The 15625-nt window shown below is 45.3% G+C and overlaps 1 protein-coding gene across 11 annotated transcripts in view; it reads right to left on the reverse strand.

Moving 5' to 3' along the window:
- The window catches only part of SLC44A3 (solute carrier family 44 member 3), an 86388-nt gene that overhangs the window by 2208 nt on the left and 68555 nt on the right, over positions 1-15625 (reverse strand). For all 11 annotated transcript variants that reach the window (XM_070367639.1, XM_070367638.1, XM_070367636.1 and 8 more), the window contains one exon: positions 1688-1825. In XM_070367639.1, the coding sequence (XP_070223740.1) occupies positions 1688-1825 (138 nt within the window). The remainder of the gene's footprint in view (positions 1-1687; positions 1826-15625) is intronic.

The following is a 15625-nucleotide window of genomic DNA, read 5'->3' on the forward strand; positions in this document are numbered from 1 at the left end:
AAAGTGGATGGGCTTTCCAGTGCTGCTGTAGGGATAATAGGATAATAGGCTTTTGCTATATGTAATTACTATATTTCCAGGAAATGATTATAGGCCGTGAGGAACCTAATTCTTTACCAGACAAAATGGAACCCCCCAGAGCCCTCATCGTGCTTGGATATCCATAAAGATGGATGTGAATCTGCATGCCACTTCATTCAAAAAAAAAAAACCATCAGTAATTATGTGTTCCTTTTGAGAAATACAAGAAAATGAATTACTGCCTAAAATAAAACACAAGTCTGTTATAAAAATGAAACCTCTTAATAAAAATTTTTTGAAGTAGTTATTACAAAATGTATCACCCACAACCCTACCAAGCTAATGTAAACAATATTATCCATTTAGATATAACTACAACTTGGATTATTAGGCTGTTTTAAAAGGCATAATCAGTTTGTGCTTCTAGAGCTACTGTCACACGAAAAGTCTCTGGGACCCAGCTGTGCCTTAAAATATATGTGCAATTAGCACACATCTGTGCAATCCAAGCGTGTTCTAACTTGTTCCTGACGGCATCATGACAGTGACGCCCTGGAGACATACACCAAATGCCGCCGGAGCACACAGTGCTAAACAAGGAGTCATGAGTCCCCGTATTTGACACTGGCGCAAGTGGAGACTAGAGCTTGTTCTCTCTGGGGCTCCGTGAAAGCCACCGGCATTCGTGTCCTGTGAGGAGGCATGGCTGGAGGAAGCAAGGACGTCTAGCTTAGAAAAGTGAAGATGTGGAAGGAGGGTCAGGATGTCTGTGAAATTGTCTGTGAAATTTCAAGAATTTGAAAGGCAGTCCGGTGGAAGCAGGATGAAGCAAACTGAGGTGTGCAGAATGAAGCCCAGTGAGTGACAACTCCACGGAGAGAGACACCAGCCAGTATAAAGAACCTTCAACCTGAGGCACGGTTAAGAAGGGGCTGGAGTACTGCTACTTCAGGGACTCTAACCTACAACCCGGAAAGGGGATGTTATTTTTAGTTCGTAGGTAGGAAAAATGAGGTTTTCACAAGATGACATACAACTCCTTAGAAAAAGATGACAGCAGGAATGCAACTGGCTCCATCTGAGATATCAATAATTCTGTATATTTAGGAAATTAATGCTCTTAATAATGTAGACATTTCATCAGGTTTTAACACTATGCCCATACATTTTTTAAAAAATATTTATTCATTTATATTTATTTGGCTCTTCTGGGTCTTAGTTGTAGCATGTGGGATTTAGTTTCCTAACCAGGGATTGAGCTCAGGCCTCCTTCATTGGGAGCATGGAGTCGTAGCCACTGGACCACCAGGAAGTTCCAATTTTCATATTTTTATGACAACCCCTATAAAACATTCATTCTCTGAAGTCATAGAGTCTTCATTCTATGAAAAAGTGGGATCACAATGGTAGAGTAGATCATTGCTAAGAATAAAACCAAGATTTGAATCCTGACTCAACCTACTGTGGAATCCTAGCCAAATTATTAAGCCCTAGTTTCTTCACCTGTGAAACAGAGATGCTTCACAGGATTGGTGATTAAATGAGAGGATGAGGCCCAGCACGGAGTAAATTTTTTGCTTAGGAAACAGTTCTCTGTCAAAGTCTTGTTGTATGGTTTAATTTTTGGATCCCAAGTTACTTTATTATTTTAGTTAAGACATCCTACCTTTCCTAGAAAAATTATGAAGTCTCCAAAGCAGTTAACAGATGTAAAATGACTTGAATTCTTGGATAAGAGTTTGAGTGCATCTTTTGCTGATGTACAAAAATCTGTCCCATTAATGGCAGTTGTAGTGTATGCATTCTGAAATAAAAGACAATGGTTAAAAACATGATGAGTTTTACTGTTTTAAAGATAATACAATGCCAGTACAGAATATTTGCAAAATAGTTACTATAAACCCACTATCTCTACCCATAAAAGTCATTTCAAAGTCCCTTTCAGTCTCTGGAATATATGCACATACATTTTCACATAATTGTAGTAAATGGAAAAGAAATATTTCTGGTCAATACAGTGGGTTAAATGACCAGTACTGCATAACTATCTTAATACACAGCAGAGTTTGAGGCCAAAGAAGTTTAGGTACTAGAAACAAAGCAGACCCTACCTAATGGTGACCACTGAACCACAAAGACTCAAGGGGCAGGGAATCAGTAAGGGCTTTAGGAGTGAGGGGCTGGGGGTTGGACCCCTTGTGGGTAAGAAACTGCTCAGGCCCATGCCAGGAAACTGAACTGTACAATCACAGAATTTATACTCAGTCATTCAAGGAAATTGGTCAAGAACTGCAACTTCCGCCTGGGAGCCCTGAAATGACTAGGGTCTGGGCAGAGGCAGAGGAAACCATATCCCCCAGGGCAGGGAGTGGTGGAGCCCCACAGATAACCCTACTTGAAGAAGTTGAAGTGTTCGTAGGAAAAATTTACAGGAGACTCAAGGAAATGAACAGCGCATCAACCAAGAGAATCTGCACCTTGAGAACAATCTGAAATAAAGCATTTGAAGAAGTATGTTTAAGATGTTAAGACGATGAGAGAAGGAAGAGTGACCATAAAGAATGAACAGCATGATATGAAAAATGAAGAGGAAATGGAACAGAAATTCTAGAAGTGAAAAGATATACAATTTAAATGGTACAGTGTCATCGTTATATATCTGACTTACTTTACATAGGAAATAAGCATCTTCATGTTGCTCCCTGACTTTTATTATTCCAATTTTTAATAAATACATATTGTATCAGGAGTGTGTATATGCATGCACATATGTAGCTAGGACATATTTAAACTATTTCAAATATTTGCTATTATAAATAACTATGTAATAAACATCTTAATTTCATGATTTTGGATCATTGTTTAAGGATAAATTTCCAGAAATGGGATTACTAAATCGAAGAGGACAAGTGGGTGTATGTGTTCATATGAGATTTCTTGGGCCATTTTTCCAAAATACCTTTTCCTTATAACTATATGATAACTTCAAAGCCATCTATTTACATTTCCCCTGAAATCTTTAAAATGCTACTTGCACTGTCAGTTTACAATAATTTATAATCTCTCTTGGAAAATACACTGGAATGCTACCTGCTTCGGTTTTGCCTTTCCTTTTGGCTTAAAGGATGAAAGTTTTATTTCATGACATAAAGCTAATCCTTTCATACACCCATTCAAAAACACTGTAAAGAAACCAACTTGGAGTCTACTGCAGTAATCCAGCTCCCAGTGGTGCACGTCTTAATCAGAGCGAGTTACAGAGGAGAAGGGGAGTAAGGCCATAGAATTATCTTTTATTTTTTGGCTATGTACACATTGCTATATTTAAAATGGACAAGCAACAAAGACTCACTGTATAGCATATGGAACTCCATTCAATATTATGTAACAACCCAAATGGGAAAAGATTTGAAAAAGAATAAGTCCATGTACATGCACAACAGAATCACCTTGCTGCACACCTGAAACCTAACTCACCCTCTCTTGGTAATTCCCTCTTCCCCACGGTCAACTAGAAAGGAATATTTGGTTCTCAAAGATGAAAGATTGGGTATTCACCTCCCCAGGGAGGGCACCCTGCCTGCCTCAGCAGGATATTCTCCGTCAGATGTCAGATGAGGTCCCTGCAGAAGTGCCTTAATGGTATTCCACAAGAACTTTGGATTTCCGACTTACAACGAATGCATGTAAAATTCACTTTTAAAATCTCAAACTGGCTGTTGGCAGACTTAAGTCCACTAGTTTGAGGACTTAAGTCTTGAGAAGTGATGTGAAAACTCATTGCTTATTATCTGATTAAGCATCTTTGATCATCTAAGGTTCTCAGAGCCCTCACCACCAACTCAACGTCCTGAAGACATATGTGCAGGGCAGGTAGGTAAATGACGGAATCAGTCTTTTACAGACTGAAAACCAAGGTCAAGGGCATTGTCCCAAGTGCTCTGGAAAATCAGGGAGCTTTTTTTTTTCATTCTAACTTTCTGGGTATGACACTATCAAAAGGCTATTTAAAAGCATGGTGCTTAAGGTAAGCACAGGCCCCGTCGGCAGGTAATCTCTGGGTTCAAGTCCCAGAGTCTTCACCACTGACTGGCTGTCAGTTTTGGTTGATTTACCCCCTTGTCAGACTTCAGTGTCCTGATCTATAAAATGAATTATAGCACCTACTGCAAAGGGACATTGGGAGGATTAAAGAACATTTTCCCTATAAAGCATTTAGCAAAGCACAGGCACATAGAAAGCATGTAATAGAGGGTGGTTATTTCCCTCCAGACCTCACCAATGATGATCTCATTTACAACTGGGAAACACAGAGGCCATTCTTTAAGCACTGAGGAGGTGCGGAAAGGACTGGCGGTTTTTTCCTCTGTAGGCTTTAATCCCTCACGTTCGCAGGGACCCAGGAGAGGCAGGACCTGCTTCCCAGGTGACACCCCAGGTCCCCACGTGATCTTGCTCAGCAGCAGGGCCACATGCCACTCGGCCTCTTTCTTTGGGTTCTGTCCCCAGCCCCCACCCCTCCACGTCTCCTCTTAAACTGCGGTCCTTGGTGGTCTCCCTGTTTCAGGCTGGGTATACAATTTCTGTGAAGATTTCCTTTTCCTACAGATCACAACCTCATAGTCAGTTTAGCACCACTGCTCATAAGCAATAAAAATAGATTTTATTCCTTGGCTAAAATAATTAAGTGTTAAAATGGTACTTTCTCACACATGTGTTGACTCCACAGATCTTGGGGGCCCGTAACCATTTATCTTTTCTTTAATGTTTCATGCTCCATGAAAGAGAGCATTAAAACCACTCTGACAGGGAAATTATATATATGCCTTCCTGCCGCTACTGCACCGCTAGCATTTTACCACAAGGTTCAACCCTGCGTGCTGCAGAGAGACCTAGAATTAATGTCTGAATGAGGAGCTGGGGGAGGGAAGAATCACTCACGACACAGGATATGGATCGAACATTTCTGCAGTTTCAGCATTAGCTAACTTATACTTATTCTGAGGAGAAGTGCTTCCTTGTCAGGCAGCTGGAAGATGGACGGCAGTAAGTGTCCAGTGCTGTAAGTCTGGGCGTGGAGCACTGGCATCTTCCTGGGATGACAGAACGCTAAAGTGATCTGCAGACCCTAACACCACATTAGGAAAGAATTGATATGATAAGGAACTGAGAATAGATTGTGTTGGTGGTCAAGATTAATCATGGGATCCTGAAACAAGAAAAAAGGAGGTAGCCGCACCGGGCTTTTATTACCAGACAAAATTCAGTGTGCATGTTTCTTTAGCATGACTGAACAAGTGGACATATCTATGCCTTGAGATGGAACCCACGAAAACACAAAATCGATACAAGGCAGGTTTACCCACTTGACACCTCAACACTAGGTCCTATTGTCACTCTCTTGCCTGGGACTGAGGACTCCCTGCAGGTACAGGTGGATCAGCTTTCAGACTCTTGGACGGTCTGCCAGGGTCTGTCACAAGCTGCAGGGGAGGGTGTGTGGGGGGGCTTGTATGGCTGGGAGGACTCGTGAATTATGAGCTACAACTCAAGCTCCAGGGAGAGAGCAGCATAGTGGAGTGGAAACCCAGCCGGGGGTCAGGGGAGGAGGGCTCATGGGGGAGGGGAAGGGATGGAAGATGTCATAGAACTGGCATTGGGCTGGCTTCCTGCAGGGAACGGGGGTAGATGGGGCCAAGGCGGCAGCAGGAGACAGTGAAGTGAGACTCAGGGGTCAAGCAGAGAAGTGTGGTGGGACTCCCCCAGACCCGGACTTCAGCGGGGCTGAAACATCATGCTGTGTAGCAAGGGGGATGACAGGAAGGCACAGTCTGTGCTTCTGGAAGCTCCCCCAGGCTGCCCCGTGAAGGCTCAGGGCAGATCTCTTCTCACCGTCTTCTGTTGAGCCAGAAAGTCCTGCACCTCCCAAAGCTCATTCTCACCAAAGCCTTTGGGGCCCCCCCAGACACCTCCACTGTGCCTCCTGGGCTCTGCTTGAGTTGTACCTAATGCCCACTTGTTAGGGGAAGCACACTGATTGAAACCGCCCACCCTGGCCAGGCACCATAGTAACCATTTGCACGAGTTGTTTTATGACAGGAGGTCCTGTCCTTTTGAACAAAAGGATACACCAACATGTCCAACCACCTCCCAGAATCCTCTCTGGTATCCATCTTGGCTGAACAAGGCGTGTACCTTGTTCACACGTGCAAGACACATGTCCAACCACCTCCCAGAATCCTCTCTGGTATCCATCTTGGCTGAACAAGGCGTGTACCTTGTTCACGTGTGCAAGACACCACATGTCTGACCACCTCCCAGAATCCTTCTCTCTGGCATCCAACTTGGCTGAACAAGGCATGTACCACCAGGAAGGACTCTGAGTCAGAATGGTTGGCTAAAGACAACCCAGAAACTAAGCCCATCACCGTAAAACCCGAGACTGCAAGCCATGTGACAGAGCTGCTCTCCTGGGTTCCCTTACCCTCCTGCTCTCCGCCCGGGCACCCTTTCCCAATAAAATCCCTTGCTTTGTCAGCACATGTGTCTCCTTGGACAATTCATTTCCGAGTGTTAGACAAGAGCCCAGTTTCAGGCCCTGGAACTGAGCACATTGGTATCATTAGCTATCAGAAGCCAGGGGCCAGATTCCCCCAAAAAGAACTCTTCTGTGGGAAGAAAATAAGAGTATGAGGAATTAAACTCATGCCAGGTACTCTACTCCCCTATACCCCACTTCAAGAGATGCCTTAGGGATATGTCTGCTTGCCAGAAACCTGGAAGCAGCTTCCTAATTTGTTCCTGTGGCCTTTTTTTTTGTTTTGCTATCAGTAGGCAGGTGTGCAACTTCTGTGTGTAAATAAATAATTGAAAATGGCAAGCACTCACGGAATACATACTATGTGCTAGACCTTGTTCTATATTCCCCTGAAAACATTTAATCCTCTTAACAACCACAAGTGGATGATGCGAACTAGAGCGCAGAGATGTTGGGTAGCATACCCCCGACACAGGCATGCAACCAACATTGCGTCACTTACAAGAAATGGACCTCTGACTCATTCAGGCCCATCAGGAAAACATTTACTTTGAGCTATACTTTGTGCTTCCTTCCAAAAGATTCAAAATAATAAAGTGGTGCTCTCAGGAGACGTATCATTAAAAAGACCCAAGGATGTGGCAGGATGGGTTAGTAGAAAGAGGCTGGGTTCCTGTTAACGCTGCCCCCACAGACTGGCTCAACAGCCCCACTGAGTAATGTCACTTCACACTAACACCCGCTCTCAGGTTCTCGCTAGAGATGCTTCATGTTTGTGCAGTACTTCAGAGTGAACCAGGCACCCTCCTGCTATCATCTTACTTGATGTGCTTCTCACCTCAACTCAGTGAAATAATCACCATGGGTACATTATTCCCATTTCACAGAGAATTCTTATTTTTTGAAGAGAAAGGAAAGAGATTAAAGTGTAATTTTAGGCAACAGAAAAGTTGGATTATTTCTTTGATTTACTCTGAGAGTTGTCCAAGAATGTTAATTGCAGCTTTTACACAGAAAGCATATTTTCCCTCCTTAACTCAAGCCGGAAGCCAGCCCAGTCCACTCCACGTCCTTCATCAGCGAAGGGCAGCTATTAGTCCACCTATGAAACTGAAGCGGGCCCTTCTTCTGGTGGCGGAACTGTGAACCCGAGCTTCTGTTGACTCTTCAGAAAGGTAAACAGTTTCCCTCTGCACAGGAGGAAAGGCGTTTGCCAAAAGCCCTGCCGTGAATAGTCAGCTTTATTTCTGGAGTGCCTTCCTCACAAAATCCTGATATTTATTAACTCAAAATAAAACAAGAACTATGAAAACAAACCTGAGACACTGGATGATGAATAAATAACACTGGTGTTCATACTTTCCTAGGGACTGAAAGAAATACAGTGAAATCTGTGCCCAGAGCCATCCTGGTACATCCAGGGGTCTTTTCTGGTAAGACTTGCAGGAACCATCACCAGCGACTTTCATCTCAGCTCCGTTTTTACCACAAACACATGCTGAGGAAGAAGGGGCACAGCCTCCAGGCCTGGCATCTGCCGCTTGGATCCAAGAGTTCACCGCTCACCAGTTACCCAAGTCCAGGGAGAAGGGGAGTGGGGAAACCTGCCAGACCCTTCGGGGTTGGGATCGGGAGGCGGGAGAGGAAGAAACTTGCCTTGGCTGGGGCCTGATACTGCCAGTAAAGCTGGGTGCTAGTATTCTTGCCTGGAGAATTCCGTGGACAGAGGAGCCTGGCGGGCTATAGTCTGTGGGGTTGCAAAGAGTCGGACACGACTGAGCAACTAACACACACACACACACACACACAGGCAGTGTGGTCCTGTTTGCTCCTTTAAAATACATTTTCCTTTTGCTTATTTAGAAGAATGGCTCTATCATTTCCATGCTCGTCTTTAAAAAAGATCAATCAACATAGAGACAAACAAGAAAGCAAGAAAAAGTTACTCTGACCCCTCCCCTCAGAAATAACCCTTGCTAATATCACGTGGACTTCACCCCAGTGTTTCCCCACAAAGCTACACAGCAGGGAGACAGACAGAAAAGAGGATGGATGGGCAGGGAAGCATGGGTCCTAAAACTGGAAACAAAAAGTACTGTAAAATGAAAGCACGAATGTGAATTCGACTTCAACAAAACGAAACTGAAACTGGACTATTTGAATGTCAGACAAACGTATCTTCACACACAAGACTTCGGTTTCTAACAAAAAACAATCTTTCTAAAATTATTGTGAAAAACGTTAAGAGGTTAGAGTGCTTATTTTTTTAACACCATGGCTTAAGTTTCAGCAGCACAGATGGTGAAAGATGAATCCTCCCCCGTTTTTTCCCTGCCTCCCGAGTTTAGTGTGTTTCGTTATTGCCGTGACTTTATCAGAGGTTTGAACACATACAGCTTCTTCCATAGTGACGGTCTTAGTTACTGAGTGGCATGTACGCAGCGCAGCCACTGTCTCTGCTGCGTGACACTCAGCTCTGGGCCAGCTGCTCTGACTCTGTCCGGGCAGGGCACGGAGTAGGGGGTGGGGGGAGGCCCGCAGCTGAAACGCCCTCTCTGTGAGGCTTTATGCACACTGAATGCATAAAGGAAGATGCTTTCTGCAAACCAAGAATGGCCTCCAAATAATGCTTCATCCAAAGTCAAATTCAATTCATTGGTACATTTGTTCCTTCAGTAGAATGTTAGGATTAAAAGGTTATCCCAGACACCACCCTGGAAAACCCTCTCATTTAACTAATGAGGAAGCAGAAGTCTCAAGAGGCTAAATGACCAGGCAGAGGTGATAAAAAATGGACACGAATCGGATATTCACAATCATGCCCTCTCCTCTCCTCAAATCCAGAAAAAGCCTAGTCAGGCCCTGCATCTTGCCGAACTTGGCCATCACTGATATGCTAGCAGAGTTCTGCGCCCCTCCAGGGAACCCGCCAGGACAAGGATGCAGTGCTCAGTGGTGAGCAGGCCCTGGATACAGGGCTGCACAGGAGCGCCACCTGCCTCCCCCAGGCCCTTTCAGAGGGCTCTCCCCGCGTCAACCTCATCTGACCTGGAAATCATTGGTGGTTGAAAAGAGGGAGGCAAAGGCAGGCCTGGGTGTCCATATGGCAAAATTAAAGTTGTGGATCTGTGCAAAGGGAAATACAGGGGATGGGAAATGCTCTTACTATTTTTTGACTTTAGGCTTTATTAGAAAGAAGACTAAATGGATTGGCTGTCTCTGGTGAGTGAAGACCATTGATTTCCTCCTCCTTACTCTTACCTTTGACAGGCAGCTCGGTGAAGCCAGTAGGGCTACAGACTTGAAGTCATAGGATCCCCACATAGCAGCTAGCACCCTGGGTAAGCTCTTCAGCCTCTGGCCTCAGCTTCCTCATTTGTACAGTGGCAGTAACGCCTGCATGGTGTCCTTGAGAGGACAAACTTAGACCATGTATGTAAATGTTTACCAGGGTGCCTGACAGACCATAAAAACTCAATAAATGGCTTCTTAGGTGGCACAGTGGTAACGAATCTGCCTGCCAATGCAGGAGACACAAAAGACACAGGTTTGATCCCTGGGTTGGGAAGATCCCTTGGAGGAGGAAATGGAAACCCACTCCAGCATTCTTGCCTGGAGAATCCCATGGATAGAGGAGCCTGGCGGACTATACCATGGGGCTGCAAAGAGTTAGACATGACTGAGCACTGTCTGAGCTGAAATGGCTATGTTTTTCACAGACTCAAGAAGATTGGTTCTTAAGAGAATGTCAAACATCTCTGATTTGAAGCTCAGGCCTGAGGAAATGGCAAGAGGGAGATGGGGAAAATGAATGGGAATGTTTACATGTTTTCATAGATTGCACATATGGGGGGAATAATTTCTAAGTCAGGTGCTTGTCCCTTCATGAACATGCTGTTGATGGGAGTGGGGCGGGCAAAGCAACAGTTGACCTATGAGGCCTGCTGACAGAGAGCCTGGTAATCGATTGAGAGGTTGCTGGGGGTAATCACTGCTCTGTGCATGGCGTGGCCCAGCATGCAATGGAAACTCTCTTATAAGAAAAATGCATCTGTTTAAAGACACTGGCTGTTATAACAGATCTCTTCTTCCTGAAGCTCCAAAGACTACTTGCTCTTCCATTCTGGCCTCCTCTAACCACCAGCACTTCTGCTCAGAAAGCAGATTGCCTTGCAGTCAGTCCTAGGTGCTGTCAGGGCAGCTCCAACAAGCGAGGGCACCTCTTATGAGCTTGCATTTTTCTTTATTGTCTCCCTGATATCCCTAGCAGATGCTCTAGGCTGTGTGACGGCAGCACAAACCAGGGCTGGTGCTGAGAAAGCACGGGCTCATCCTTCCATCCAAAGACAAGTATGGAAGGTGTGCCTCTGCTGGCTCAGGGCTGGGCACCGGGCACTGAGCCAGGCTGACAGGTTTGTGTTCTTGGACCTCACGAAGTTTATTTATTGCTGTCTTGATGGAGGCAAGATGTTGGCAGGGCCAACAGTCCCTGAGGGCCCTTCTTGCCCCCACCAAGATGCTTCCTGATGAAGTCATCCAGCCTCAGCTGTCTCACTCCTTGGATGAATGCAAGTCTAGCAAATGCTTCTCCCTGCCCCACCCCTGTGCCAGCTGAGGTCTTCTGGAAAAGACAAAAGGAGGGAGAAGACAAAACTTGAAGAACTTCAAAGACTGGATCCACTTGACAAAACTTTAAGGAATTTTCTAGCCCTGCCTAGATAAAAATGCTAACTGTGCCAAAATGCTCTTAGTCACTTCCTCTCCTATTTTTCTGAAATGTTGGTAGAGATGAAACCTCAAATGGAAGGAGGACTGTCTAGTGGTCCCCAATGTGTGTGATGGTTCACTCTGTTCTCGACTTCTGTTTCTCTTCCTGCATCTGTTTTCTTGTTTTTGGTCTCTCTGTCTGCTTCATTCCCACAGGACTCAATCTGTGGCTCATTCCCGCAGGTGAGGGGAGGGAGCTGAGGGTAGGATACTAAGAAGACACTCAGCGTAAAATTCTTACTGGCTTTTGATTTCCAAAATTTTAGCTCTCTAAACCTTTCCTACCAGTGAAGAAGGTGAAGGAAGGGGGTTCCCAACATGACCCCAGTGTCTGGGAACAAAAGGTGGTCGTGGTCTTCCTCTATCCCCCAGTTAGAAAATGAGACCCCTCCTTGAACTGGGAAAGGAGAGGGAGAGATCTGTGGGTTCCAAACACATGTCCAGGTCTGCTTTTTTTCTTTTTAACAGAGCATGGAGAAGTGGCAGGACTCTAAATGGAAGTGTCCATTCCTAGGTCTGGGTTTGCTGGGCGGGAGGGGGTTTCAGAGACCTGCGGCTTTCAGAACTAAAATCAGAACAATCTCAGGGAAAGCAAGAGGGTTGGTTACCCTACCCACAGGCACATCTATGCAGACAGGGCAATAAATGGCCTTCCAGAAGACTCCTGCTTCCCCAGCAGGTCCTGAAGGAGCCATGAGTATAGGAGGATGGACGAATCAAGGGCAAACTGTGTGTACTAATGCCCGGGGCTACCTGATACTTTGTATAACCCCATGGAGGGATAGCCCAAGAATAACGGATTAACTTTCTGCCAGTTCAGTGGAATGGGAGTTCACAGCCAGAAATTAGGTTGAGAGTCATGATATAATATTTCTTTCACATCTGAGATTGTGGTTGTGGTTCATCTTTGACTGTGTGGAAGTCAGTCAAAGCTGAGACTCACATGGTGGCAGCGGCAGCCCAGAACACCGTCAGGCTCTAGCTTGTAGCAGAATGTGAAATCAGTACCTGCCACATCAAAGTGGCTGTTACTCCCTGCACCACTGTGACTCACACCACCTTCCTTTTTTTAAAAAAAAAAATTTATGAATGCATTCTCTAGTCTCTGGCCAACAATCAACACCTTCTCCCAACAAGCCTAATGCCTAAGACAAAAACAGTTGGGGAGCGACAGCTGAAGACCATATTCAGTCCCTTAGAAGGGTCTGGCAGTGAGGAGGAGAGGGCGTGGTTTCAGAGGTGAGCAGTCTGAGCCTTGGACAACATCTCTGTTCCAGAAGCAGATGCAGATAACGAGAAATGACATGAAGACACCTGCTCTCCATCATAAGGAAGATTAGATTTGAGGTAGGAGCTAGTTGATGGTTTAATTTCATTTCCCACACTAAATGAATTTGGGAAATGTCAAAGCTAATCTATAATCTTTCCGTTTAAGCACTTGGATAATGTTGCAAACTTGGATTGTGGAAGTTCTATCTTCCATCTGAACCATCCCCCTGCCCGGCCCCCACCCGGGCCACCACCACAGATGATGACCCAGCCTCAGTTGTAAGTGTGGTGCCCACCACAGGCACTAGACTGCGGGTGTGAGGAACACAGGAGGAGTCAACGGGCGACTGCCTCCACCTCAGGTCACACACTGTTCCCTGGAGCTCAGTGTTTTCATGGGTCACCTGCTTCCTTATTTATAGGAAAACTGGATTTTGCTGACTCAAAAGTCAGTTTCCATAGATCAAAGTTAAAACCACAGGCCATCTCCCTCAGCATATTTGCAGCATACCTAGAACATGCCATGACGGGAAGGGACAAAGAACAATAAGGCAACATGTCCTGAGAGTTTGGAGGGAGGGGCAGAGCACAGGCTGGCTCAGCACTTTGGGATCCACCTAACCCTGGGAACACACCTTCTCAGCTCACCCACTGAGTTTACAGGGGAGACTTCAGGAGCTGGGGTACGCTATTGGCTGGACCTGGGAGAGAATGGTTTGGTCTCTTCGTCTCAAGGGTGAAACATTAATAACCTGCTTTTACAGTGCACTTTCCACCCCCAGCCATTAGATATTCAAGGTGGTATTTTTAATCTTCATCTGCTGTCTCTTGGATCTGTCTGTTCAGAACTTTATTAGGATGAGGGGGTGACTGATTAGGTCCCCAAAACCTTAACACTCAACTCTCGTACTTTCCTTCTGTGTAACCTGGAGCCTCTTGATCAAAGTGAAAAAGCAGAGAGTGAAAAAGTTGGCTTAAAACTCAACATTCAGAAAACTAAGATCATGGCATCTTGTCCCATCACTTCATGGCAAATAGATGGGGAAACAGTGGAAACAGTGACAGACTTTATTTTCTTGGGCTCTAAAATCTCTGCAGATGGTGACTGCAGCCATGAAATTTAAAAACGCTTGCTCCTTGGAAGAAAAGTTACGACCAACCTAGACAGCTTATTAAAAAGCAGAGACATTACTTTGCCAACAAAGGTCCGTCTAGTCAAAGCTATGGCTTTTCCAGTAGTCATGTATGGATGCGAGAGTTGGACTGTGAAGAAAGCTGAGTGCCGAAGAACTGATGCTTTTGAACTGCTGTGTTGGAAAAGACTCTTGAGAGTCCCTTGGACAGCTAGGAGATCCAACCAGTCCATCCTAAAGGAAATCAGTCCTGAATATTCATCGGAAGGACTGATGCTGAAGCTGAAACTCCAATACTTTGGCCACCTGATGTGAAGAACTGACTCACTGGAAAAGACCCTGATGCTGGGAAGGATTGAAGGCAGGAGGAGAAGGGGATGACAGAGAATAAGATGGTTGGATGGCATCACCGACTCAATGGACATGAGTTTGAGTAAACTCCAGGAGTTGGTGATGGAGAGGGAAGCGTAGCGTGCTGCCATCCTTGGGGTAGGAAAGAGTTGGACACGACTGAGAGACTGAACTGAACTGAACTGAACCTGGAGCAAGTTGCTACTTAACCTCTCTGAATCTAAGTGTCATCTTCTACTAGAAAAAGAAAAAGGGTGATAATTGTACCTTTCTCATAGGATTATTTGTGAGGATGAAGGAAGTTAATACATGTGAAGCAGTTACAGCTTGGTGCTTGGCACACACAGTGCCTGATAAGTGGGAGGTATTCCTGTCTTGAGGAGCGGCACACCTTGTATGTGCACGTGTGTGTGTGCACATGTGTGTGAGTTCAGTTCAGTTCAGTTCAGTCACTCAGTCATGTCCGATTCTTTGCGACCCCATGAATCGCAGCATGCCAGGCCTCCCTGTCCATCACCAACTCCTGGAGTTCACTCAGACTCACGTCCATCGAGTCAGTGATGCCATCCAGCCATCTCATCCTGTCTTCCCCTTCTCCTCCTGCCCCCAATCCCTCCCAGCATCAGAGTCTTTTCCAATGAGTCAACTCTTCGCATGAGGTGGCCAAAGTACTGGAGTTTCAGCTTTAGCATCATTCCTTCCAAAGAAATCCCAGGGCTGATCTCCTTCAGAATGGACTGGTTGGATCTCCTTGCAGACCAAGGGACTCTCAAGAGTCTTCTCCAACACCACAGTTCAAAAGCATCAATTCTTCGGCACTCACCCTTCTTCACAGTCCAACTCTCACATCCATACATGACCACAGGAAAAACCATAGCCTTGACTAGACGGACCTCTGTTGGCAAAGTAATGTCTCTGCTTTTGAATATGCTATCTAGGTTGGTCATAACTTTCCTTCCAAGGAGTAAGTGTCTTTTAATTTCATGGCTGCAATCACCATCTGCAATGATTTTGGAGCCCAAAAAAATAAAGTCTGACACTGTTTCCACTGTTTCCCCATCTATTTCCCATGAAGTGATGGGACCAGATGCCATGATCTTCATTTTCTGAATGTTGAGCTTTAAGCCAACTTTTTCACTCTCCTCTTTCACTTTCATCAAGAGGCTTTTTAGTTCCTCTTCACTTTCTGCCATAAGGGTGATGTCATCTGCATATTTGAGGTTATTGATATTTCAGTCGTGTCTAATTCTTTGTGACTCCATGGATAGTAGCCTGCCAGGCTTGTCTATCCATGGAATTCTTCAGGCAAGAATACTGGAGTGAGTTTCCATCTCCTCCTCCAGGGGATGTTCCTGACACAGGGATAGAACCCGTGTCTTCTGCATTGTCAGGTGGATTCTTTACCACTGAGCCACCTGGGAAATTGCTGCATACCTTGGAGGGAGCCCAACAGTTGTCTCCCAGGAGCATTTTCTGATTAGCTGAGGGCCCCCTACATAACTCACCCTTCCTTCCCTACAATAAGGCCATCTTTCATTCAACAAAC

Source organism: Bos mutus, chromosome 3 (assembly GCF_027580195.1).
Source record: "Bos mutus isolate GX-2022 chromosome 3, NWIPB_WYAK_1.1, whole genome shotgun sequence".
NCBI lineage: Eukaryota > Metazoa > Chordata > Mammalia > Artiodactyla > Bovidae > Bos > Bos mutus.